Consider the following 27,197-nt stretch of genomic DNA (forward strand, 5'->3'; position numbering starts at 1 on the left):
GAGGATGCAAATCCAAAACACCTACATTTTTTCAGCAATAGGTTATGATCAATGACAAAACTACACTGAAGTCTAACGAAACAGCTCCCACAATCTTCTTACTATCAATTTATTTCAGCCAATCATCAGTCATTTGTGTCAGTGCCGAGCACGTTGAGTGCCTTTCCCTATAAGCATACTAAGTGTTTTGTTTTCTGTAAAATAACTTTGTATTTGATTAAACACATAATTTTTTCTAAAAGTTTGCTAAACATTTTTAACAGGATGATTGGTCGGCTGTTTGAACCATTAAAGGGTGGGCCAAAAGCTCTTTGACAGACAGCAGCATACACTCTAATACACATTATTTCTTAAGTCCTATTTACTGACATTAGGGTTAGCTTCTGTGGCTAACTGGACTGATGAGATGGTGGGATGAAATTGCTCCTAGTTTTGTTGTTGTCCTACTCCACTGTAATGGTTAAGGCTAAGCTGATCCTAGGTATGTGGTTAACACTAACCTCTACCCGCAATATGATGGTGTGTGTGTGTGTGATGGGGGGATCAGATCGGCTGAGCCCGCCTGCCTTCCTGCCCAGAGCAGCTTAACCAACAGTAGAAGTATTAGTGCTGTGGTCAGTACTCAGGCTCTAAACCAAACCTGGCTGGAATACTGCTCAGCACACACATACACCTCTCCTCTCTTCTCTTCAGCTGCTTATCATTCTGTTCAGTCTCTTTCTCCCACTCCCCTCTCGCCTTACTCTCTGCCTCTCTCCCCCTCTTTCTGTCTTTCTGTCTCTCTCCTTCCTTTCCTTGCCCTCTCCCCTCTCTCTCTCTGAGGGTGTTGTGTTAGTGAGGATTTTGTGTTATTTTACTAATCTCTTGTGAGGGTTCAGCCTATAGTCATGGAGGTTGGGGTGATTTCCCTTGTTTGTCTTTGGCCACATCACATTCTTCACCCAGCATGGCTGTCTATGGCGCTGCACTGGTCACACACATACATGCATACATACATGGCCATGTGTAAGGGGAGTTCCTTCAGAATACAATGCAGCATTATGAGATCCGGGTAGAACCTGCTTCCCGGTAGGTACAGATCTAGGATAATTTGGGAAGGATTACCCTCCCCAAATCCTAACACCAACCATTTGGAGGAGAAACGCTGAACTGACCTTGAATCAGCGTCTAGGGTAGGGTAACCCTGTGAGATATGCAGGAAGGATCTGGGCTCGTTGGATAATCCTACCAGTGTGGTCAAAGCTGCTCCACTGATCTGCTCTCCTCTAGTACACCTGCCAGATGTCCAGAACCTGGAGCAACGATATGTCTCAGTAATCCTGCCTGCCTACCAGGGTTTCCGTTAGCCGGTAGTAGCCGGCCTTTGTCCCGTAAAAAAATGAAACAGCCGATAAATAAAATGGGCAAAAATCTCATTGTGAATCTCAATAAATTAATTGATGGAAATACCAGTCGATGGAAATACATTTGACTGGTCATGCTTATCGGTCTATTGGTTAATTTGCATAATTTAGTGTAATTAAATTGGCGCGTTTACAGTATATTTGTTATGCATCTTTTTTATCACACTCGTACAGCATACAGATACAGAGCCTTTCAGTGGAAAATCTGTCAGACACTGCTAGAGCTGCTGCTACAGCATCTTGTGGTGCTTTCAAGACATCTTGGAACTCTGAAAAATACGATGTGAAATCATGACGTCAGAGATCTTCAGGTTGGAAAGTCCGAGCTCTAGAAAGAGTTCCCGAGTTGGAATTCCTAGTTGGGTGACTGTTCAAATAAATGTTTGTATTCAGAGCTCATAATACATATTATGAGGCATGTCTTTCCTTGCTTCAAAGTAGCCTAGAGGATTTTCTCACTTTCTAAATGGATATTTTCATCTCTGTCACATGAAACGGTTGGCATGTGCAGTGCCTTTTTGACAACTGTGTTTTCCTGTTAATTGTATTTTGGAAATCACATTCCCGCATAGTCTACTGCCTTGTGCGCATTGCTACACTTATAATGTGAAGAAATAATAGTTTATCAACATTTTAAGCTAAATGTTCTGATCTGTTGCTTTTTAACATATTTGTTTATGTATCCTAGGCCTACTGCTTGTTCGAATTTGGGATCTATTGTCCCACAACTGTCTGTTTGGAATATGACATGTCTTTCTCAAAGAACTGACCAATAGACTAGGTAGCCTAAACTTTTCTAATATAGTAGATTGACATTGGCAAGGGATTTTGCTGTTCCTTACTTGTCTTGTTGGCCGAGGAAAGGTAAATGTGGACAGTTATTTTAACATGTTCAAAGTGCACATCAGAATTGGGTAAGAATGACCGCACATTGTTGCATCCTTGACATGCCTGTTCTGTTAAGATAAATTACCATAGATTTCTGTCATTCTGAGCGCTGTGGGTGTACGCCCTAATCAGGTTACGCACTCAATGCATATGGGTCCGGTACATTTCTAAAATGTCCGGTAAATTTAAAATGTTGCCGGTCAAATGTCCAGCGCCACATTTTCCTACCGGAAACCCTGCTGCCTACTGGGCTCTAATAAAGGAGAAAGTGCTTAGTGGGCTTGCTGGTAGTCCATTGTTAAATGTTAGATTTATAGGAGGAGCTGCAGTACTGTATATTCTATCCACCATAGAAACCCAGAACTGTTGGTTCATCTTAGTTAATGTCTAAGGTTTCCACACACTCGTCCTTATTTGTGATGACAATTACAAAATATTAGTAAATCCCTAAACTCTGCTATATCATGAGCTAATAGTTAGTCAGAAGGACTATTTGATGCTTTAATGCTGACTCATTCTCAGTCCAATCACCTGTTGCCCTCAGGTGAAACCAACGAGCCAACGGCTGGAAACAAAGCTGTATGCAAATGAACCCCAATACCAGACGGGCCAGTCAGTTCTTGGTTGGGAGGATGTTGGATGTTGTGTTTTCTCCCAGACTGATGAGTCAGTAGAACGGCCCTGCTGTATACAGCTGGCTGTTTCATTAAAGGAGGAGCCTGTGTATCACTGAGAGGAAGGAAGAGAGAGAGAGAACAGGGGGAGGGAGAGGAGAGACAGGTTGGAGAGGACAAAGGGGACGATAGGGTATTTGCATGTGTTTTGCATTGTGCTTGATGTTCAAATTGGTAAATGTTGCAAGTAATGTGAGGTGAGAAATGTAATGTGTAGAGATGAGGGTAGGTTAGGTAGTCTCAATAGACTGCTATCAATGTCCCAAGGTCGGAAGTTTACATACACTTATGTTGGAGTCATTAAAACTTGTTTATCAACCACTCCACCAATTTCTTGTTAACAAACTATAGTTTTGGCAAGTCGGTTAGGACATCTACTTTGTGCATGACACAAGTAATTTTTCCAACAATTGTTTACAGAAAGATTATTTCACTTATAATTCACAGTATCACAATTCCAGTGGGTCAGACGTTTACATACAGTAAGTTCACTGTGCCTTTAAAAAGCTTGGAAAATTCCAAAAAATGATGTCATGGCTTTAGATGCTTCTGATAGGCTAATTGACATAATTTGAGTCAATTGGAGGTGTACCTGTGGATGTATTTCAAGGCCTACATTTAAACTACATTTAAACTCAGTGCCTATTTGCTTGACATCATGGAAAAATCAAAACAAATCAACCAAAACAATTGTAGACCTCCACAAGTCTGGTTCAGCCTTGGGAGCAATTTCCAAATGCCTGAAGGTACCTCGTTCATATGTACAAACAAAAGTAGACAAGTATAAACACCATGGGACCACGGAGCCGTCAAACCGCTCAGGAAGGAGACCCGTTATGTCTCCTAGTGCAAATCAATCCCAGAACAACAGCAAAAGCTGTTGTGAAATGCTGGAGGAAACAGGTACAAAAGTATCTATATCCACAGTAAAACGAGTCCTATATCGATATAACCTGAAAGTCCGCTCAGCAAGGAAGAAGACATGCTCCAAAACCGGCATAAAAAAAGCCTGACTACGGTTTGCAACTGCACATGGGGACAAAGATCGTACTTTTTGGAGAATTGTGCTCTGCTCTGATGAACCAAAATAGAACTGTTTGGCCTAAATGACCACCGTTATGTTTGGAGGAAAAAGGGGGAGGTTTGCAAGCCAAAGAACACCATCCCAAATGTGAAGCATGGGATCGCCACATAATATTGTGGGAGTGCTTTGCTGCACGAGGGACTGGTGCACTTCACAAAATAGACGGCATCATGAGGAAGAGAAATTCTGTGAATATATTGAAGCAACATCTCAAGACATCAGTCAGGAAGTTAAAGCTTGGTCGCAAATGGGTCTTCCAAATGGACATTGACCCAAGCATACTTCCAAAGTTGTGACAAAATGGCTTAAGGACAACAAAGTCAAGGTATTGGAGTGGCCATCACAAAGCCCTGATCTCAATCCTATAGAACATTTGTGGGCAGAACTGAAAAGGCGTGTGTGAGCAAGGAGGCCAACAAACCTGACTCAGTTACTCAAGCTCTGTCAGGAGGAATGGGCCAAAATTCACCCAATTTATTGTGGGAAGCTTGTAGAAGGCTACCTGAAACGTTTGACCCAAGTTAAACAATTTTAAAGGCAGTGCTACCAAATACTAATTGAGTGTATGTAAACTTCTGACCCACTGGGCATGTGATGAAAGAAATAAAAGCTTAAATAAATCATTCTCTCTACCATTATTCTGACATTTCACATTCTTAAAATAAAGCTGTGATCCTAACTGACCTAAGACAGGTACTTTTTACTAGGATTAAATGTCAGGAATTGTTTGGCTAAGGTGTATGTAAACTTCTGACTTCAACTGTACATATGAGGTGAGTTATGCAAAATATATAAACATTAAAATGACTAGTGTTCCATTATTAAAGTGGCCAGTGATTTCAAGTCTATCACTAGCACAGTCTGATGGCCTTGAGATAGAAGCTGTTTTTCAGTCTCTCGGTCCCAGCTTTGATGCACTTGTATTGACCTTGCCTCCTGGATGATAGCGGGGTGTAAAGGCAGTGGCTTGGATGGTTGTTGTCCTTTATGATCTTTTTGGACTACTTGTGACATTGGGTCCTGTAGGTGTCCTGGGGGGCAGGTAGTTTTCCCCTGGTGATGCGTTGGGCAGACTGCACCACCCTCTGGAGAGCCCTGCGGTTGCGGGCAGTGTAGTTGCCGTACCAGGCAGTGATACAGCCCGACAGGATGCTCTCAATTGTGCATCTGTAAAAGTTTGTGAGGGTTTTAGGTGCCAAGCTAAATATAATGAACCCCGATTATTACTTCTTATTTGTCATACATTTATTGTTTTAGAAACATTACAAAGCATACTCATCTATTTTTTTGTTTTGTTGTGTTGGTGTAATTGTAGCTCCAAAAAAATATTTGGGCTGGTAGAAAATTTGAGTGTCTGGGAGATTTTTAAATTTTTTATCTACCTGCCACAGTGGCTGGTGGACCAAAAAGTTAATTTTAGGCTCGGGTCTGAACTGATAATGGGTATCATTAGGCAGGCTTTTGTTCAAGCCCAGCAATAAGTACAATTCAAGTAATCAACCTATCGTGGTTTTCAAATCGCCAATTTTGATTACTGTGTTAGAGCTGGGTTGGAACAAAAGCCTGCACACACTGCAGTCTATCAGCACTATAATTGCCCATCCCTGAACCCTAGCCCCTGCCAACATGCCAAGTGGAACAAGTGAATGAGGGATCTGATGAATGAAGGCATGAAGTGAATGAGTGTCGAGGACAAAGGAGAGCAGGTATAGGATGAATGGTGCATTGTGGGAAGGCCATATCGCGTGTTGGAGTGATGCAGCGTGGGTATTCTGTTACAGCCAGGGTCAGAAGGCATGCATTAATAAGTCATGTAGCTTCTGTAACCTATTGACCGGTGGCTATGTAGCATAGGTAGGAGGAAGAACATTAACATTCTGGATGATAAAACTCTGTGTGTCTGTGCTCTGTGTGTGTGCTAACGTTCCCCACTCCCAAAGTGATAGAAGGCAGTTTTAAGCATTTGTGATAAGGACCATGACACCGTGACACTGGTCTATCTGTTGTTTATCTTTGTGGTCTATCTGTAGTTATCTCAGCCTATGGCCCTGGAAACAGATCTGACTGCTATTTCTGCCTCATTCACTTTGACACCAGCTGTCTGAAGCTGCAGATTACATAGTGGGCTGTAGAGGACGTGTGGAAAGATGGGCAGAAGAATGAAGGTATATTGTAGTGTAGTTCTATTACTGGAGGTAGTGTCAGTGTGTGTATATAATTTAGTGGTGTGGGATTAGGTCATGGATAAATAGGGTGTTGTGTCTGAGATGAGACCCACACCACATGGTCCACACCACAGTGACACAGCAACGAGGAAATGATGGCTGAGAGGGAGAGGGGCTTACTGGACCAGGTGGCAGACTGGACAGAAAACAACATAAAGACTCTCTGACATCATATCCACTATTCTATTCGCATCTCATTATTCCATCCTCATACTTCTATTCTAGATTTCCCGATAACTTAATCTATTCATGTCTTTAGCTCTTTCACTCCAAGAACACCTTATTTAACCAGAACCATGCCTAACCCACCTAGGCATACACACACAGACAACAGTCAACAACAAAATCAGGGAAACGGAGAACAATGGCATTGTAGAAATTGTGTATTTTACATGGGGTCAATAGCCCTTGGAAGGAAAGTCTGCAGTGAAGTGACTAGCCAGTGTTTACAGTAGGCCTATTTCTTTTAAGATGGACATCCCCATTGTTAGGGTGTTTCCATAGTTCCACAGCAGGAGGTGTGGCCCAGATGTTAGTCAAAGTCTAAATGTTATAGTTTTTGTAGAGGGCTAATATTCCCTCTCTATTGGAGAATGGATACCCCAGCACTAAGGTCATGTCTAATTTTGTGGGACTGACTGAGTACTCTCCCTTTATCTTGCCTTTTCTCCCTATAAAACACACTCTCTCTCTATCTACTCTCTCCCCCCTCTATTTACTCTCTCCCCCCTCTATTTACTCTCTCCCCCCTCTATCTAAGTCTTTCTCTCCCTCTGTCACACACTCAGCATACAGTTTGTTGGCTGATGTGAACCACCCAGGTCAGGTGTGGCGTGCTGTTGATTACTGTGTGTGTGCTTGCCTGCGTGCATGCATGCATGTGGCCTGTGTGTGTGTGTGAGAGAGCGAGAGTGCCAATACAGACACATCTGTTTTACATTGAGATATTAACATATGAGTGAGTGTATGTAGGCTTGCAGTAAGCAAAATTATGTTGAAAAGACGTCTTTCCATTTTACATAATGTACAGAAATTGAAAATACGTATTTTTTGGTCATTGATTCTATGGCTGAATTTCAACTGCACATCATACAGTACCAGTCAAAAGTTTGGACACACCTACTCATTCAAGGGTTTTTCTTTATTTTTTAAAATGTTCTACATTGTAGAATAATAGTGAAGACATCAAAACTATGAAATAATATATGGAATCATGTAGTAGCTAAAAAAAAGTGTTAACTTCACTAGGGTAGGGGGCAGCATTTGGAATTTTGGATGAAAAGCATGCCCAAATTAAACTGCCTGCTACTCAGGCCCAGAAGATAGGATATGCATATAATTAGTAGATTTGGATAGAAAACACTCTAAAGTTTCCAAAACTGTTAAAATAATGTCTGTGAGTATAACAGAACTGATATGGCAGGCGAAAACCAGAGGAAAATCCAACCAGGAAGTACTATTATTTTGAAAGACTGTTTTTCCATTGAAAGCCTATCAACCATACAAAGACTTAGGACCCAGTTCACGTTCTCTATGGTTTCCTCTACATGTGGCCAGTCTTTAGGTATGGTTTCATTCTTTTACTCTGAAAAATGAGGGAGATACAGCACTTTCAATCAGTGGCCAGTGGACATTTCCATTCATCAGCCATGCGCCTGATCGGGAACGTACCTTTCTTGTTTCTCCTTTCCTATTGACAAAGCTTTTGTCCGGTTGAAATACTATTGATCATTTATGACAAAAAGAAGTTTCTTTATTCGTATGTTAACACTTGTATCGTTTATCAATGTTTATGATGAGTATTTCTGTAATTTGATGTGGCTCTCTGCACTTTCACCAGATGTTTGTTTGAGACAATGCATTTATGACCATAACACGCCAATGTAACTGAGATTTTTGGATATAAATATGAACTTAATCAAACAAAACATACATGTATTGTGTAACATGAAGTCCTATGAGTGCCATCTGATGAAGATCATCAAAGGTTAGTGATTCATTTGATCTCTTTCTGCTTTTTGTGACTCCTCTTTGGCTGGAAAAATGGCTGTATGGTTTTCTGTGACTAGGTGCTGACCTAACATAATCACATGGTGTGCTTTCGAGGAAAGAAATCGGACACTGTGGTTGGATTTACAAGAAGTTTATCTTTAAAATGGTGGATAATACTTGTATGTTTGAGGAATTTTAATTATGGGATTTCTGTTGTTTTGAATTTGGCGCCCTGCAATTTCACTGGCTGTTGTCGAGGTGGGACGCTAGCGTCCCACTTGTACCAGAGAGGTTAACCAGTTGCGATGAGCAAACCCGTATCCGGGAGCGTAATCATAGCCTCAAACGCATTAGCATAACGCAACGGACATAAATACCCCTAGAAACTTTTCCTATTCATGAAAATCGCAAATGAAATGAAATAAATATATTCAAACACAAGCTTAGCCTTTTGTTAACAACACTGTCATCTCAGATTTTCAAAATATGCGTTACAGCCAATGCTAGACAAGCATTTGTGTAAGTTTATCATGGCATAATGCTATGCTAGGCTCTGCTGGCAGCAGGCAACATTTTCACAAAAATAAGAAAAGCAACCAAATTAAATAATTTACCTTTGAAGAACTTCGAATACTTTCACTCAGGAGACAGCAGATAGCTGTAGATAGCAAATGTTCCTTTTTTCCAAAAATATTATTTTTGTAGGCGAAAAAGCTCCCGTTTCTTCACCATGCTTGGCTGAGAAATCGACCGAAAAATGCTACAACTATAACGCCAAACTTTTTTCAAAATTAGCTACATAATATCAACACAAACACGGCAAACGTTGTTTAGGATCCATCCTCAAGGTGTTTTTAACAAATATATTCGATAATATATCCGTTGAGGTAGTTGGTTTCTTATAAGAAGTGATTGGAAAAATGGCTACCTCAGTATTATACGCAAGGTTTTCTGCGGGAGACACCATGTGACCACATGCCATATATGGTCCCTTACAGCCATTCTTCAAGGGAAATGCCTAAAAAGACGTCACAATGCTGTAGACACCTTGGGGAAAACGTAAGCTCATTCATAGCTCATTCACAGCCATATAAGGAGTCATTGGAATGAGGCGGTTTCAAAAAATGCGGCACTTCCTGGTTGGATTTTTATCTGGGTTTCGCCTGTAACATCAGTTCTGTGGCACTCACAGACAATATCTTTGCAGTTTTGGAAACGTCAGAGTGTCTTCTTTCCAAAGCTGTCAATTATATGCATAGTCGAGCATCTTTTCGTGACAAAATATCTTGTTTAAAACGGGAACGTTTTTCATCCAAAAATTAAAATAGCGTCCCCTAAATCCAGCTGGTTAAGAAGGAAAGAAATTCCACAAATTCACTTTTAACAAGGCACACCTGTTAATTGAAATGCATTTCAGGTGCCTTCCTAATCAAAATCAAATCCAATTTTATTTGTCACATTTTCCAAATACAACAGGTGTAGACCTTACTGTGAAATGCTTACTTACAAGCTCTTATACAACAGTGCAGTTGAAGAAATAGAGTTAAGAAAATATTTACTAAATAAAATAAAAAGTAACACAGTAGAATTACAGTGGCAAGAAAAAGTATGTGAACCCTTTGGAAATACCTGGATTTCTACATAAATTGGTCATAACATTTGATCTGATCTTCATCTAGGTCACAACAATATACAGTTGAAGTCGGAAGTTTACATGTACTTAGGTTGGAGTCATTAAAACTTGGGATGAGGTTTTGATGTTGGTGTGCTGTGCCTTTTTTTCTCCACACATAGGGTTGTATCTTCCTTCCAAACAACTCAACTCTAGTTTCATCTGTCCACAGAATATTTTGCCAGTAGCGCTGTGGAATATCCAGGTGCACTTTTGCAAACTTCAGACGTCCAGCAATATTTTTTTGGACAGCAGTGGCTACTTCCGTGGTGTCCTCCCATGAACACCATTCTTGTTTAGTGTTTTACATATCGTAGACTCGTCAACAGAGATGTTAGCATGTTCCAGAGATTTCTGTAAGTCTTTAGCTGACACTCTGGGATTCTTCTTAACCTCATTGAGCATTCTGCACTGTGCTCTTGCAGTCATCTTTGCAGGACGGCCACTCCTAGGGAGAGTAGCAGCAGTGCTGAACTTTCTCCATTTATAGACATTTTGTCTTACCGTGGACTGATGAACATCACGGCTTTTAGAAATACTTTTGTAATCCTTTCCAGCTTTATGCAAGTCAACAATTCTTATTCTTAGGTCTTCTGGGATCTCTTTTGTTTGAGGCATGGTTCACATCAGGCAATGCTTCTTGTGAATAGCAAACTCACATTTTGTGAGTGTTTTTTATAGGGCTACGCAGCTGTAACCAACATCTCTAATCTCGTCTCATTGATTGGACTCCATGTTAGCTGACTCCTGACTCCAATTAGCTTTTGGAGAAGTCATTAGCCTAGGGGTTCACATACTTTTTCCAACCTACACTGTGAATGTTTAAATTAGAGGTTGACCGATTATGATTTTTCAACGCCGATACCGATTATTGGAGGGCCGAAAAAGCCGATGCTGATTAATCAACCGATTTTGATTTATTTATTTGTAATAATGACAATTACAACAATACTGAATGAACACTTATTTTAACTTAATATAATACATAAATAAAATCAATTTAGCCTCAAGTAAATAATGAAACATGTTCAATTTGGTTTAAATAATGCAAAAACAAAGTGTTGGAGAAGAAAGTAAAAGTGCAATATGTTTAATTTTACCTTTATTTAACCAGGCAAGTCAGTTAAGAACACATTCTTATTTTCAATGACGGCCTGGGAACAGTGGGTTAACTGCCTGTTCAGGGGCAGAACAACAGATTTGTACCTTGTCAGCTCGGGGGTTTGAACTCGCAACCTTCCGGTTACTAGTCCAACGCTCTAACCACTAGGCTACGCTGCCGCCCCGGTGCTATGTGCTATGTAAGAAAGCTAACTTTTGAGTTCCTTGGTCAGAACATGAGAACATATGAAAGCTGGTGGTTCCTTTTAACATGAGTCTTCAATATTCCCAGGTAAGAAGTTTTAGGTTGTAGTTATAATAGGAATTATAGGACTATTTCACTCTATACCATTTGTATTTCATTAACCTTTGACTATTGGATGTTCTTATAGGCACTTTAGTATTGCCAGTGTAACAGTATAGCTTCCGTTCCTCTCCTCGCTCCTCCCTGGGCTCGAACCTGCAACACAATGACAATTAGCGCACACTAACTAGCTAGCCATTTCACTTTGTTTACACGAGCCTCATCTCGGGAGTTGATAGGCTTGAAGTCATAAACAGCGCAATGCTTGACGCACAACGAAGAGCTGCTGGCAAAACGCACCAAAGTGCTGTTTGAATGAATGTTTACGCGCCTGCTTCTGCCTACCACCGCTCAGTCAGATACTTAGATACTTCTATGCTCAGTCAGATTATATGCAACGCAGGACACGCTAGATAATATCTAGTAATTTCATCAACCATGTGTAGTTAACTAGTGATTATTATTGTTTTTTATAAGATAAGTTTAATGCTAGCTAGCAACTTACCTTGGCTTACTGCATTCGCATAACAGGCAGTCTCCTTGTGGAGTGCAACGAGAGAGAGGCAGGTCATTATTGCGTTGGTCTAGTTAACTGTAAGGTTGCAAGATTGGATCCCCCGAGCTGACAAGGTGAAAATCTGTCATACTGCCCCTGAACGAGGCAGTTAACCCACCGTTCCTAGGCCGTCATTGAAAATAAGAATGTGTTCTTAACTGACTTGCCTAGTTACATAAAGGTATAAAAAAAAATGTAAAAAATTAAATCGGCGCCCAAAAATACCAATTTCCATTCCGATTAATCGGTCGACCTCTAGTTTAAATTATGTATTCAATATAGACAAGAAACATACAACAATGTGTGTGTTATTAGTTTAAACACACTGTTTGTCTATTGTTGTGACTCAGAGAGTAGCACCAGTGTAAAAGCGGGCGGGGGGGGGTTCATGTTAATAGTCCGGGTGGCCATTTGATTAATTGTTCAGCAGTCTTATGGCGTGTGGGTAGATACTGTTAAGGAGCCTTTTGGACCTAGACTTGGCACTCCGGTACCATTTGCCATGCGGTAGCAGAGAGAGCAGTCTATGACTTGGGTGACTGGAGTCTTTGACAATTTTTTGGGCCTTCCTCTGACACCGCCTGGTATATAGGTCCTGGGTGTCAGGAAGCTTGGCCTCGGATGTATTGGGCCGTATGCACTACCCTATGTAGCGCCTTACCGTCAGTTCCCGAGCAATTGCTATACCAAGTGGTAATGCAACTGGTCAGGATGCTCTCGATGGTGCAGCTGTATAACTTTTAGAGGATCTGAGGACCCATGCCAAATCTTTTCAGTCTCCTGAGGGGAAAAAGGTGTTGTCGTGCCCTCTTCACAACTGTCTTGGTATGTTTGGACCATGTTAGCTCATTGGTGATCTGGACACCAAGGAATTTGAAACTCTCATCCTGCTCCACTACAGCCCCGTCGATGTTTATGGGGGCTGTTCGGCCCCGCCTTTTCCTGTAGTCCACAATCAGCTCCTTTGTCTTGCTCGCATTGAGGGAGAGGTTGTTCTGGCACCACACAGCCAGGTCTCTGTCCTCCTCCCTATAGGCTGTCTCGTCGTTGTCGGTGATCAGGCCTACCACTGTTGTGTCGCCAGCAAACTAAATGATGGTGTTGGAGTTATGCTTGGCCTCGCAGTCGTGGGTGAACAGGGAGTACAGGAGGGACTAAGCACGCACCCCTGAGGGGAACTGGTGTTGAGGATCAGCATGGCAGACTTTTTGTTGCCTACCCTCACCACCTGGGGGTGGCCCGTCAGGAAGTCTAGGATCAAGTTGCAGAGGGAGATGTTTAGTCCCAGGTTCCTTAGCTTAGTGATGAGCTTTGTGGGCACTATGGTGTTGAACGCTGAGCTGTAGTCAATGAGCAGCAGGACAGTTTAATTCAGTAGAGTACAGTTTAGTTCAGTAGAGTACATTAGAGTAAAATAGGGTACAATACAGTACATTATACTGTACTATACTCTAAGGTACTGTGCTATACTCAACTTTTCTTTACTGTATTGTGCTGTCCAAACTTATGAAATGTCTATGTTTGGGCCAAATCAAGGCCAGTCCGGATCGGACCAAATCTGAACCAAACATAGACGTCTATGATGGATTCAGATTTGTTCTGGACCGGACCAAAAATCTACATCCGTGGACGTTGAAATCAAGGCTGGTCCAGACAGGAGCAAAACAGTGGGCTGTGTGGGGGCTATTCTTAGGAAATCAGCTACTCTAACTACAATATGTTCTCTAAAACACACAATGAACAGAACAATAATCAACTGTTTTACTAACTCACCCAGGGCGTATCCAGGGATGGTTAGCTAGCTACAAAGACAGTGTAAAAGACCTTACCCAAGTCACTTCCAAGTAATGAACTAATAAGCTTGAGAATTCAGTAACACTTAAGCACTCGATTGTCGTTGCCTCAGTATGTTTGATTAAATGAGGTTGTCTTAACCTTAGAGAACGTCCTACAGTTATCAAAAGTTACAACAAAGGAGGACACTGGGTTTAGTAGTACAGTAAACACATGTCCAGTCTTGAAGCTCTATGTCCCTGACTGCTACACCACAGCACAACCTGCTGTTAAAGACTGGTATGACATGAGGCCAGGTGAATTCAGGTACTTTAAATCCTCAATTAATCACTATTTGTAAGGTCTGAATTTCTCAATGTATCCATGTGCGAGAGTTTGACTTTCATTTATTAATCCGATCCCTTTATTTTATCCTGCTGGACCGGCACACCAGATTTCCCTCTGGGAAAATATATTTATAAATATGTCATTGATTTATGTTGATTTGACCTTTGCGTGACCCCTATTGATCTGTGTCCCCTCGGTCAGATCTCCTTGGAGACGGAGCGTCTGGGGCCTCGTCGTGTGGAGGGGCTGAGGAGGGAGGATGAGGAGTGGACGAGGAAGGCTCACGCTGCCGTCCTCTCCATACAGGACCTTACCGTCAAGTTCTTTGAGACCACCGCCAGGGCTCAGAAAGGTACACACATACACACATACACACATAAGGCCTTTTCACACTGGCGTTGTTCTTAGCTCCAGGATATCTTAGCTCCAGACTAGACTGGCTTGGGATAGCTTAGCCTGTGTTCACATAAATATTTGTTAACCCTGGGCTAAGCTTTAGCCCTGGCTAAGGATTCGCCCTGAGCTAACTGACAAACACAACATGCGACCAACATCTCTGATGCACAACCAATATTATAAGCAATTTATTAACACAATATTTCCTGTTGCTTCTAGCATTTGATTTCCAACAGTGATGCATTGTATAAACATTGTTGTCAGTCAGGCAGACAGCAATGTTTCACTTTTGAAATTCTATCTTGCTCCTGTACAGAGAATGCAGTGAATGAACAAGATGTCAACTTTTCTGATCCAGGCGAAATCATGCAATAATATTATTATCATGGATATATGCAATTAAATGTCAATAGAAAAGTTATGAAAACAGAGGGAAATGGATGGTTTGCTGCCCTTCAAGCTGTAGAGTTTGTAGCGTTAGTTGGCTAAGTGAGAAGACCGTAGCCAGCCTGCATAGCAACCATTGTTTTTGCACTGATTTAAAGTATTTTGGTTTTTGTCCTCAGGATTAAATAGTACGAATTTACTTATCAAAATAACCGTCAGAACGCATTACAGGCCTCACAAGCATATGTAAATTGAGTGTCGCTTTTGTGATTGGATAGTGATCATTCTAGGTGTTGTTCTTGACACAGTTTCACACTTGCTATTTTGGCACTGTGTTTCTGGGACTAATCCCCCCGAAAAGTTGGTACTAACCCTGCTCCGGAGCAGGACCAGCTAGTTCTGGGCTAAGGTTGGTGCTAGCCCACTTTAGAATGTGCAAGTGTGAACATTCCCTTATCCCTGGGCTAAAATCTCCCTTAGCCCCGGGCTAAGGTGCAGTGTGAACACTCCTATAGAGAAACACACAGAGAAACACATAAACACACACAAACTCTGTACAGACAAACTCCAGAGCCATGTATTATCCAGATGGCAGATCAGCCCCTCAGTCAGACCATAATCTCCAGGCTTTAAACTGCTCTCCCAGAATCCCCAAACTAACCATAACCCAACTATCCACTGGCTCCACACTGACTACAAAGTCTATAACTATTCCCAAACATGTAAATCATTTGTTTTTGTCTCCAATTTAGGCAGTACAGACCCCTAGAAAGCAGCAGATAGCCCTCTAGTGGTGAAAGTAAGAACTGACTAAAATGCACAGAGGAGAATAAGTATTATGTCAAGGACATATCTTGTAAAAACAAATATATATATAGAGGCATACTAAGACAAAATAAATGTGACATGGTGTGCAAATGATAACACACGTGCCTGTTCTGTTCTGTTTAAGCAAATAAACGCCCAAGCAATTAATTGAAGTTTTACAGTAATTGTTATGTTGGTGTGTGTGTGTTGCAGCGGTGTATGAGCGGATGCGTGTGGACCAGAGGAAGTTTGGCAAGTCGACGTGGGCTGCAGCTGTAGACCGCGTGGAGCGTCTGCAGTACGCTGTCTCCAAGGAAACGCTGCAGTTGATGAGGGCCAAGGAGATCTGCCTGGAGCAGAGAAAACACGGCCTGAAAGAGGAGGTATTACTCCTATATTACAGTACTACAGCTAATACTATTACTATACTACTACTGTTATTATAGTAATAAATAGTCAACTGATGAGGGCCAAGGAGATCTGCCTGAAGCAGAGGAAACACGGCCTGAGAAGAGAAGTACTGATAAATCTATACATTTTTCAAGATGCTCAAAGCACATTGTTTTGGGGAATTATGCCTCATCCACCACCAATGTATATCACCTGATGCCACGGCAGCCATTTTACAACAGATATCTCACCACACATCAGGTACACCAGGGATGGGCAAGTGGCGGCAGCCCCCTTCTGAAGGCCCTCAGATCAATAAAACAAAAAAAACTCAGTCGGGTCTCAAATTACTGTTGCAGTTAGAATAGTAGAATAACCAAGGTGCAATTTCGAAATGCACATATGTGTACGCAGACCCGCCAGAAACTGCGGCCCTTCATGATGTGTTCAGATTTCTTGTGGCCCCCACTCCCATCAAAGTTGTCCATCCCTGATGTACACAATACTCTGACTCTCTCTCTGTCTGTGTTTCTGACCATCTATGTCTGTTTGTCTCAGATGCAGAGCCTGCAGGAGGGAGAGGATGCCATGCAGCGGTTGGACCAGATGGAGGCGCTGTACTATGAGCTCCAGCTGCAGCTCTATGACATCCAGGCTGAGGTGCTGCGCTGTGAGGAACTGCTGCTCAATGCCCAGCTCACCAGCCTCCGCAGACAGATCACTGGTAATACTATGCACTTTATACATGTTACTTCTAAGTAACATTCAGACTAGGAACTGCTGCTCAACACCCAGCTCACCAGCCTCCGCAGACAGATCACTGGTAATACTATGCACTTTATACATGTTACTTCTAAGTAACATTCAGACTAGGAACTGCTGCTCAACACCCAGCACACCACCCTCCGCAGACAGATCACTGGTAATACTATGCACTTTATACCTGTTACTTCTAAGTAACATTCAGCCTAGGAACTGCTGCTCAACGCCCAGCTCACCAGCCTCCCCAGACTACTATACATCTATACCTGTTACTGTTAATGAACCACTAGACCTGTTCTAACTGCTCAGCTCCAGAGCCTCTGTAGAAACACTACTAGTGAGGTTATCTAACAGTGTACCTCTCTGTGCCCTTCCCTCCCCAGAGCGGCAGGACGAGGTAGTGTACTATGATGCGTATGAGAGTCCTGATGCCATGCGGAGGGTAGAGGACCCCTCGGCGCCTCTTCCCCCCCTCAGAGACAAGCTCAGCCAGCTGCAGCAGAGGACCAGACAGCTAGAGGCACGCAGGGGACGCATCACCGCCAAGAAGGCCTACCTTAAAACCAAAAAGGTAATAATCCAGCAATCACACGCTTAGCTCTGGACTTACTAAAAAATCAAAGCCATGAAAGCCTACCTCGAAAACAACAATATGTAGAAAAGTAAAACCAATACTTTCAATCCTCCTGTAATGTGTCTTGTTTATCTGTAACCAGGAGATCTGTATCATCAACCACAACCAGAAGATACAGCAACGCCAAGGTATGAAGGATGACCAAACCCATCAAGCACTGCAACAGGTACAGTGACATGTTTCATTAGTGTTTGTGTTGATTCTAGAGGTCGACCGATTATGATTTTTCAACGCCAATACCGATTTATTGGACGACCAAAAAAGCCAATAACGATTAATCGGATGAGTTTTATATATATATTTGTAATAATGACAATTACAACTATACTAAATGAACACTTTTATATTAACTTAATATAATACATAAATAAAATAAATTTAGTCTCAAATAAATAATGAAACATGTTCAAATTGGTTTTAATAATGCAAAAACACAGTGTTGGAGAAGAAAGTAAAAGTGCAATATGTGCCATGTAAAAAAGCTAACATTTAAGTTCCTTGCTCAGAACATGAGAACATATGAAGGCTGGTGGTTCCTTTTAACATGATATTTCAATAGTCCCAGGTAAGAAGTTTTAGGTTTTAGTTATTAAAGGAATTATGACGTGTCGACTGTTTATCTCTATACCATTTGTATTTCATATACCTTTGACTATTGGATGTTCTAATAGGCACTTTAGTATTGCCAGCCTAATCTCGGGAGTTGATAGGCTTGATAAATTGATATGTCATAAACAGAGCTGTGCTTCATGCATTGCTAAGAGCTGCTGGCACATGCAGTAAAATACTGTTTGAATAAATGCTTACGAGCCTGCTGCTGCCTACCACCGCTCAGTCAGACTGCGCCATCAAATATCAAATCATAGACTTAATTATAATAAACACACAGAAATACGATCCTTAGGTCATTATTAATATGGTCAAATCCATAAACTATTATTTCAAAAACAAAACGTTTATTCTTTCAGTGAAATATGGAACCTATTTTATCGAACGGGTGGCTTCCATTAGTTTAATATGGCTGTTATGTTGTGCAACCTTCAATGTTATGTCATAATGATGTAAAATTCTGGCAAATGAATTATGGCCTTTGTTAGGAAGAAATAGTCTTCACACAGTTCGCAACGAGCCAGGCGGCCAAACTGTTGCATATACCCTGACTCTGCTTGCACTGAACGTAGGAGAAGTGACACAATTTCCCTAGTTAATATTGCCTGCTAACATGAATTTCTTTTAACTACATATGCAGGTTTAAAAATATATATATACTTCTGTGTATTGATTTTAAAAAAGGCATTTGATGTGTATGGTAAGGTACATTTGTGCAACGAATGTGCTTTTTTCGTGAATGTGCTTTTGTTAAGTCACCCCCCCCGTTTGGCGAAGTTGAAGTAATCTGTGATTCGATGATAAATTAACAGGCACCGCATTGATTATATGCAACACAGGACAAGCTAGTTAACCTAGTAATATCATCAACCATGTGTAGTTAACTAGTGATTATGTGAAGATTTGATTGTTTTTTTTTATAGTTAGCTAGTTTAATGCTAGCTAACAACTTACCTTGACTCCTTGCAGCCACAGGTCATTTTGATGCTGCACTCGCGTAACAGGTGGTCAGCCTGCCGTAACAGGTGGTCAGCCTGCCGTAACAGGTGATCAGCCTGCACTAACAGGTGGTCAGCCTGCCCTAACAGGTGCTCAGCCTGCCGTAACAGGTGGTCAGCCTGCCGTAACAGGTGGTCAGCCTGCCGTAACAGGTGGTCAGCCTGCCCTAACAGGTGGTCAGCCTGCCCTAACAGGTGGTCAGCCTGCCCTAACAGGTGGTCAGCCTGCCCTAACAGGTGGTCAGTCTGCCCTAACAGGTGGTCAGCCTGCCCTAACAGGTGGTCAGTCTGCCCTAACAGGTGGTCAGCCTGACACACAGTCTCCTCGTGGAATGCAATGTAGTCGTCCATAATCCGTGTCCAAAAAGTCAGATTACCGATTGTTATGAGAACTTGAAATCGGCCCTAATTAATCGGCCATGCCTCTAGTTGATTCAGTGTTATGGGAATGATTGTGAATAGTTCCTCATCCTGTCTGTTTCTTCATAGCGAGGGGAGGAGCAGGAGGAAGAGGAGGAGAGGAGTAACGCCAGAATGAGTCTGGATAGGTCGAGAACTCTGGACAGACTACGCAGCTTCAAACAGGTGAGAGGACACAATTACCTCTGAATAACACAGTCTAAACCTCTCATGTTGAGTACATCTTAGGTTGACGGTATGTTTAGATGCATGTTGTAACTGTTGGTTCTTTGTCTGTTGCAGCGTTTCCCTGGTCAGGTGACTCTGAAGTCCAGCAGACTGCGTATGTCCCACGGCCACTCCCGGAGGAAAACCTCCACTCCCCTCTCCCCCGCGGGGAGGCCGGAGACCCTGGCTGCCAGTGTGCAAACAGACACTGTTGACCTCCCTGAGCTCTTTGCTCCTCCCTCTGATGCCTGTGGTCATCAGAGTGTCTCTCTACCCCCGCCAGGGGGTGCCACTGGGCCTCTCTCTGCCCTTTCTCTTCCTCCCCTCTCAGCGATTCCCTCCTCTGCCCCTCCACCTCCTCCCCCTCCTCCTCCCCCACCCCCTCCCTCCTTAGATGACCTCTCCAGTGAGGGAGTTGAGTGGGCTCATCCCACTAGCCCAGTCCGGCAATCCAAGGCTGGGTCAGATTCAGAGCCTCTCCCCCTGGCTTCCTTCTCCCCACGTTTCTTTGACAGCAGTCAGCTGCAGACAGCCAGAAAGAAACTGAAGAAGACAGCCATGCTGGACTCCTCACAATGGAGGAGAGGTCAGACATGACAACATACTGTTACCTGGATTTTAAAGGAATATATCAAAATCATAACTTGACTAGATTTTTAACATTGTTCCATTCTCCCATCTCTCCAGCGAGTTCTCCCATGGACGAGGTCCTGAACTCTCTGAAGAGAGGCAGCTTCCGCCTGCGTAAGGCTGAGCTGAGAGTCCTAGCCCCCGACCCAGACGATGACGAGAGCAACAACATCCTGGCACAGATCCGGCAGGGTGTCCGGTTGAAGAAGGTGCGAACGCGGCCGGAACAGCGGCACACCAAGGGCTTGTTCCCCCACTCTGCCGACGCTCTGACCCGCTCCATCCATGAAGCCCTGAGACGCATCAAGGAGGCTTCGCCTGAGTCTGAGTCTGAGGACGAAGGCCTGCCCTGCACCGACTGGGAGAACTAGATACACACACACACAACGGCACCGACTGGGACTCTGACCTTTGACCTCAGCCACTACCATCTACTATTTCTGGCTCCACATTGACAGACTGAAAGCTGAGTAGAGATGTTTCCTGAGTAGAGATGTTAACTATTTCTTACTATTTCTTCTGGTCTTTGTAATGGACCACTAGCCTTTGCTCCTGGTTTTCTGTGTTGTGCTGACTCCTCACGCTCTATATAGTCAAGCACTTTGAGAACCTAGTAATGAAAGTCACTATGTAAAAGTAATTCCTTCACTCGATTCCTTCTTTGTCCTGGACCAAGCGGGGGAATAAGGCTCCTTGTCAGTGCACCGACTGGAGAGCTAGGGTTCTGGGATCCCTTTATATAGAATTAACTATGAGATTGGAGAGGTTAGGTTGCTGGGGTGAGTTGTTTTTCCGTTTGACAGGATTGAGTGTTTTCTTTCATGTTAATTCAACCCCCCCATAGAATAAAATGTGTTATTGTTTGGCTGGAACAAAATGGACCGTCCAGTCCTCTGCGGGTGAGCGTGGCAACCCCTGGTGTCAAGAAGTCATGATATTTTTCTCTGAAAAACCAGTGCCCTTTAAAGTCAGCTGATCTGTCCAGCTCTACAAAGACAGGTGTCATTCATTCCATACTATATATTCATATTCCATCATGACACGTGTTCCTGTTGATGGTTTTTAAAGTGTGCTTTTATGTTCTTTTTAAGGAGTGTTTCTTTTTCTTTTTTCACTGCTTTATTTTCACTCTTATTATTTTTCATGAGTCCACTATTACCGTGGAGTCGCTTCACGTTATCTACGCCTGATTATGTTATCTGTTTTATCTAAGAGCTGTCAAAACTGAAACTATTTCTATAGGAACAATCTCTGTTTACTGTAATGAATCATGCACTGAGTATGAAGGACATGTTGAAGAGAAAATGATGTACTGTTTGGAACTGAAGGACTGTGTGTACAACTGCTGTCCAAGTTGACATTTGGCCAGGTCAAAGGTGGTAGTACTGTATTTTTCCGGTCTTGAAAAACACTCAGATAGAAATGTATGGTGCAGAACTGATGATTGTCGGTCATGTAGAACAGGGACCTTGTCAGCTCTATTCATTATATTTCTATCTGTGTCTACCTCACTGAATCCACCAGTGGTATGGTATTGGTAACTAACCACAGTGAGTCAGTAGGCTGAGCATATGGGGCTCATTCTTCATGCTGTGTCTTCATGGCAAGTGGTTAAAACCCAATCATGTGACTTTCTGCAGCATCCGCATATCTCTGACTGGGTCTCTAGTCTGAAGTGGCTTCTTCTCCTTTATCTGCACGGAATCTATACACGGTGTGTAGGTGACAGCAACACAGTATATTGACTCAGAGGAATTAGCTTTTCACTGTACAGATATTTTTTTTGTGCAGATGGAGAGAAGTTTAGGAGTGTAGAGGCAGCCATTTGAGTTATATTGAGATGCCCCCTTCCTAGTCCTGTCCATATACAGTACAAACCTGTCTGTTGGAAAATCACTTTCATTTTTGTCAGTTTTCTTCATTGTATTTGGGATTTTTATGTATTTTGTTTATTTTATACATGATTTGTAAAATCTTTTGTATTATTCATTTCCATCTCTTCTATCTGTCTTTAGCTAACACTGCAGTTTGACCTATAACCTTTAACTTGTATGACCTTATGCATGTGGCTGGCCTGGTCTGATTTGAAGATGAGTCCGTCACAAGATAAGTGCAATATTATTATATTAAACTGAAATGTAATATATAATGTAATGTACATCCTGAAAATACATTGGCATGCTTAAAAACATCCTAAGTATTTATTGAGTAAAACACTTCATGATTTAAGAAATGGAGTAAGAATTTATAAAGCAATACCATACAAAATGTAAATGTGCTTAAATGTTATCTTTTGCCTTTTACTCTCGTCTTACTGTTATTGCATTCCTAACCGCTTTATATATCCCAGTTATATTTTTTTCCTTCAAAATAAAACCAAGTCCCAAAATGTCTTCCTGTCCTGTTCTTTGACTTGGCATCACAGAGCCATTAGAACTCAACTCAGCCTTTGGCCAAACCAGACAGCCTTTTGTTGGGTCTAGTACATCATGCACATCCACATGAGGTCAACCACAAATAGTATTTCATAAAAAAAAACAGCCAAACAATCCCCTTTAAGGCAGTGAGTGGATGTGATGTTATACAAGAAGCATCAGGACAGGAACTGAAGTGAGTGCAGATTAGAGAAAATGAGGAACATTCAGATAGTGAAAAATGACAACACTTCATTTTTTTTTTTTTTTTTTAAACATTTTACTATAAACTCAATTACAATTGTTTAAGCATGTGGTATAATCATTTAAAATTATTACTCAAACATTATTCCCTTTCAAATTGTAGTACAGATCATAATTGAAAACGCCAACCAGCCCAGAAACCACATTCAAATCTCTCAAAGATACCAGAACCAACAAGCCCTTAAATAGTGTTCTTCAGGTATACATATAGTTTTATTTTTTATACATTATCACAGATTTTTGGCAATAGTAAACCCGACAAAAGTTCCGTAGTTAGCTACCATTGATGCATCTTTGTACCAAAGGCAACGTCAGCAAAATTCATATTCTGTACAGGAAAACATTTGGCAAAAGGAAATAATGTCTCTGCAAACCACACATGCTATGCACAAGGGTCTCTGTAAATCCATTTCCTTTTTAAGTAGTTCAAAAATATTGCCTGTTTTTTTTTTACACCAAAAAAAAAAATATCTACCTTGACACCCACATACCAGACATGAAAATCATTAAGTTGAAACAAAAATTTGTTTCATAAAATTCTCAATCTGTGGTTATAATATATCTGGAATAATAAATTAAGGGAAAACATAGGAACCAATCAATCACTGCACTTCAAGTTGTAACAGAAACAAGGAGGGGGAAAATAAAGAAAAATAGTTTTAGATTCACCCAAACATTCAATTCCATTTTCACAAGTGCACTATAAATGTGTTATATTAGTATTTGTAATACAAAAGTGTATAGAAACGAAAGACTTGTAGTAACTGCTGAGCCAAACCCCAGCGTCTGGCCTTGGGTTGGTTCCACCTTGTCTCTCCTTACATTTCCCAGAAGAGGAGGAAAATACCTGAAAGCGAGACTGAAATGTGTATTTTTACTCTTGATGCTCTCTCTTTATATTGCTCATTTAGTATAGAAGGTTGTCCCAGATCGGTCCTCAATCTTGGACAAGATGCCACATTCTTCTTTAATCTCCATGGAAATGTTGTGATAGGCAGACATTAGGAGCATTTAAAAACAAGGTCACTGGGAGGTCATCTGTCTGACCTCTGACCCTTAGTCCTAGCCCAGTGTTAGATGGGGCCTCGGAGCAAACGGCCGTAGAGTCCAGTGAAACGCTGTAAGGATCAGTGAGTACAACTGTCTACATCTCCATGACCTCATCTAATCGGACTGTCCATTTGGCTGACAATGATATCTCCATAGTAACCAGAGCAATAATAGTACTGTAGTAATAACTGAATAATAAAGTGGTATATGCAGAATAGTTAGAAAACAGACCTGAACCCATGACGGACAACAGCAAAGATTAAACAAAAACATCCACTAGCAACTGAACTTTGCACCAAATAAATATAGAAAATGAGGGCTTCCTATTTCTGTTAATAGTGTCTGTAATGGAAGAAAAACCCAAAGTAAAATAACCCACCATATTCAACATCCTCTCCTATGGAATGCTAGCCAGACTTGGCAAAAAAAGCAGAGAGAAAATAGATATTTGAGCAGCTTGTAGTCTGTAATGTGTAAAGAACATCCCACAGGGAGAGCAAAGAGATGGAAGGCAGGGCCCAAACAAAGCCTCGACAGGACCTCTGAAGTGTGTGTGTGTGTGTGTATAAAGTGTGTGAATGTTCATATAGTATACAGGTGTACCAGCAATATGTAGTGAACATTAGCCAAAACTAGAGAATCCAAGCGAGCAAGTCTATCTATTTACAATTATGTTCAAGCATGTGGCATAATCAACACATGCTTGATTATGTGCATGTTAGTGAAGAATAATGACTGTATGTACTAATAACAGTGTGTGAATATTTTCATACAGTGCCCTCGTGCACTGACTACAATTCATTCTCCAGTCACTATGTTATTATGGTGGCGATGGTGCTCCACTTGGGGGCTCTGTCGTAGCACTTCTCGTCTCTTCTAGCTGCTGCTGTCCTCGATGAGTCTGGCTAGGCTGTCTCGGAGCTCTGTCAGCTCAAAGATCTTCCCGTCCAGCAGCTCCAGCAGGGACCGCAGACTCTTCCTGAAGGCCTCGCTCTCTAGCTGACTGCCCTCCAGATGCAGCTCCAACTCCCCAGCTGGGCCTCCAACGTCTGGTTCCTCTCCTCAGTCTCCTGGGGGTGGGGTAGCGGATGGGGGGGGTGTTGTGTTAACGTGTGCACACAGCAAACATACTCATACAGTGGCTCGAAAAAATATTCATACCCCTTGGAATCTTCACATTTTATTGTGTTAAAAAGTGTGATTAAAAAGGTCCTGTGTGGCTCAGATGGTAGAGAGCATGGTGCTTGCAAAGTCATGGTTGTGGGTTGGATTCCCATGGGGACCAGTACAAATAACAAATGTATTCACTCACTACTATGTCGCTCTGGATAAGACGTTCTAAGACGTTGGGGGGAGGGGGGGGTCCTAAACTGACATATGGAATTGTTTTCAAATGGTCGTACTATGGATAATTTAGCCATTTGATTTTGAATTGTAGGACCCCTTTAAGTATCAATTACTTGGTAAAATATAGATTTTCTAAAGCCCATAGAAACGCATTGACTAACATTCATAAATGGCAAAAAGTACAATCAAAAATGAAATCCTAAGAAACAAGGTTAAAGTGTCTGTCCTAACATTATTATTCTTAATTTTTTAAAATCAAGCTGCCGGAAGTATTTTTGGGGCTGCAGATGTTTTGCCTGCACTGCACTGTCCGCATCAGTCCACTAATACAGGACTATTAAAGGCCCAGTGCACAATCTTTATTTTTATTCAAAGATATCCAGTACCAGTCAAAAGTTTGAACACACCTACTCATTCAACTACTACTCACTAATTTTTCTTTATTTGTACTATTTTCTACATTGTAGAATAATAGTGAAGACATCAAAACTATGAAATAACACATATGGAATCATGTAGTAACCCCCCAAAAAAGTGTTAAATAAATCAAAATATATTGTATAATTGAGATTCTTCAAAGCAGCCACCCTTTGCCTTGATGACAGCTTTGCACACTCTTGGCATTCTCTCAACCAGCTTCATGAGGTAGTCACCTGGAATGCATTTCACTTAACAGGTGTGCCTTGTTATAAGTTAAATAGTGGAATTTCTTTCTTTCTTCATGCATTTGAGCCAATCAGTTGTGTTGTGACAAGGTAGGGGTGGTATACAGAAGACAGCCCTATGTGGTAAAAGACGAGGTCCATATTATGGCAAGAACTGCTCAAATAAGCAAAGAGAAATGACAGTCCATCATTACTTTAAGACATGAAGGTCAGTCAAAGCGGGACATTTCAAGAACTTTGAATGTTTCTTCAAGTGCAGTCGCAAAAACCATCCAGCGCTATGATGAAACTGGCTCTCATGAGGACCGCCACAGGAAAAGAAGACCCAGAGGTAGCTCTGCTGCAGAGGATTTCATTAGAGTTAACTGCACCTCAGATTGCAGCCCAAATAAATGTGTCACACAGTTCAAGTAACAGACACATCTCAATATCAACTGTCCAGAGGTGACTGCGTGAATCAGGCCTTCATGGTCAAATTGCTGCAAAGAAACCACTACTAAAGGACACCAATAAGAAGAGACTTGCTTGGTCCAAGAAACACGACCGATGGACATTAGATCTGTCCTTTGGTCTGATAAGTCCAAAGTTTGGTTCCAACTTTGTGTCTTTGTGAGACGCAGAGTAGGTGAACAAAAGATCTCTGCATGTGTGGTTCCCACCGTGAAGCATGGAGGAGGTGGTGCGATGGTGTTTTTGCTGGTGCCACTGTCATTTATTTAGAATTCAAGGCTCACTTAACCAGCATGGCTACCACAGCATTCTGCAGAGATACACCATCCCATCTAGTTTGCACTTAGTGGGACTATCATTTGTTTTTCAACAGGACAGTGACCCACCACACCTCCAGGCTGTGTAAGGGCTATGTGACCAAGAAGGACAGTGATGAGTGCTGCATCAGATGACCTGGCCTCCACAATCACCTGACCTCAACCCAATTGAGATGGTTTGACTTTCAAGCACAGGTCCCTCAATTCAACACTTGACTGAGGGACCTTACATATGTTGTATGGGGTACAGAGGAAGAGGTAGTCATTCAAAAATCATGTCAAGCCCTATTATTTCACACAGAGTGAGTCCATGTAACTTATTTGATTTTTACTCCTTTACTAAATTAGACTTTCCTGATCAAAATGGCTTAATACTTATGCAATGACTATACTTAAGTAATCAAATTTGTATTCACCTTAAACATAGTTT

The 27,197-nt window shown here is 41.8% G+C and overlaps 2 protein-coding genes across 2 annotated transcripts in view; one reads left to right on the plus strand and one right to left on the minus strand.

Moving 5' to 3' along the window:
* The window catches only part of jmy (junction mediating and regulatory protein, p53 cofactor), a 54,292-nt gene extending 31,639 nt beyond the window's left edge, over positions 1-22,653 (plus strand). The window contains exons 3-10 of the mRNA XM_024382035.2: positions 14,222-14,372; positions 15,824-15,993; positions 16,559-16,724; positions 17,146-17,333; positions 17,479-17,562; positions 19,493-19,588; positions 19,706-20,216; positions 20,318-22,653. Of these exons, the coding sequence (XP_024237803.1) occupies positions 14,222-14,372; positions 15,824-15,993; positions 16,559-16,724; positions 17,146-17,333; positions 17,479-17,562; positions 19,493-19,588; positions 19,706-20,216; positions 20,318-20,631 (1,680 nt within the window). The 3' untranslated portion in view covers positions 20,632-22,653. The remainder of the gene's footprint in view (positions 1-14,221; positions 14,373-15,823; positions 15,994-16,558; positions 16,725-17,145; positions 17,334-17,478; positions 17,563-19,492; positions 19,589-19,705; positions 20,217-20,317) is intronic.
* Positions 22,654-22,922: 269 nt separating this feature from the next.
* LOC112220280 (homer protein homolog 1) overlaps positions 22,923-27,197 on the minus strand; it is a 37,428-nt gene continuing 33,153 nt past the window's right edge. The window contains 2 exon segments of the mRNA XM_024382049.2: positions 22,923-25,019; positions 25,022-25,058. Coding sequence (XP_024237817.2) covers positions 24,865-25,019; positions 25,022-25,058 — 192 coding nt within the window. The 3' untranslated portion in view covers positions 22,923-24,864.

This window comes from Oncorhynchus tshawytscha, linkage group LG20, assembly GCF_018296145.1.
Source record: "Oncorhynchus tshawytscha isolate Ot180627B linkage group LG20, Otsh_v2.0, whole genome shotgun sequence".
Classification (NCBI taxonomy): Eukaryota; Metazoa; Chordata; class Actinopteri; order Salmoniformes; family Salmonidae; genus Oncorhynchus; species Oncorhynchus tshawytscha.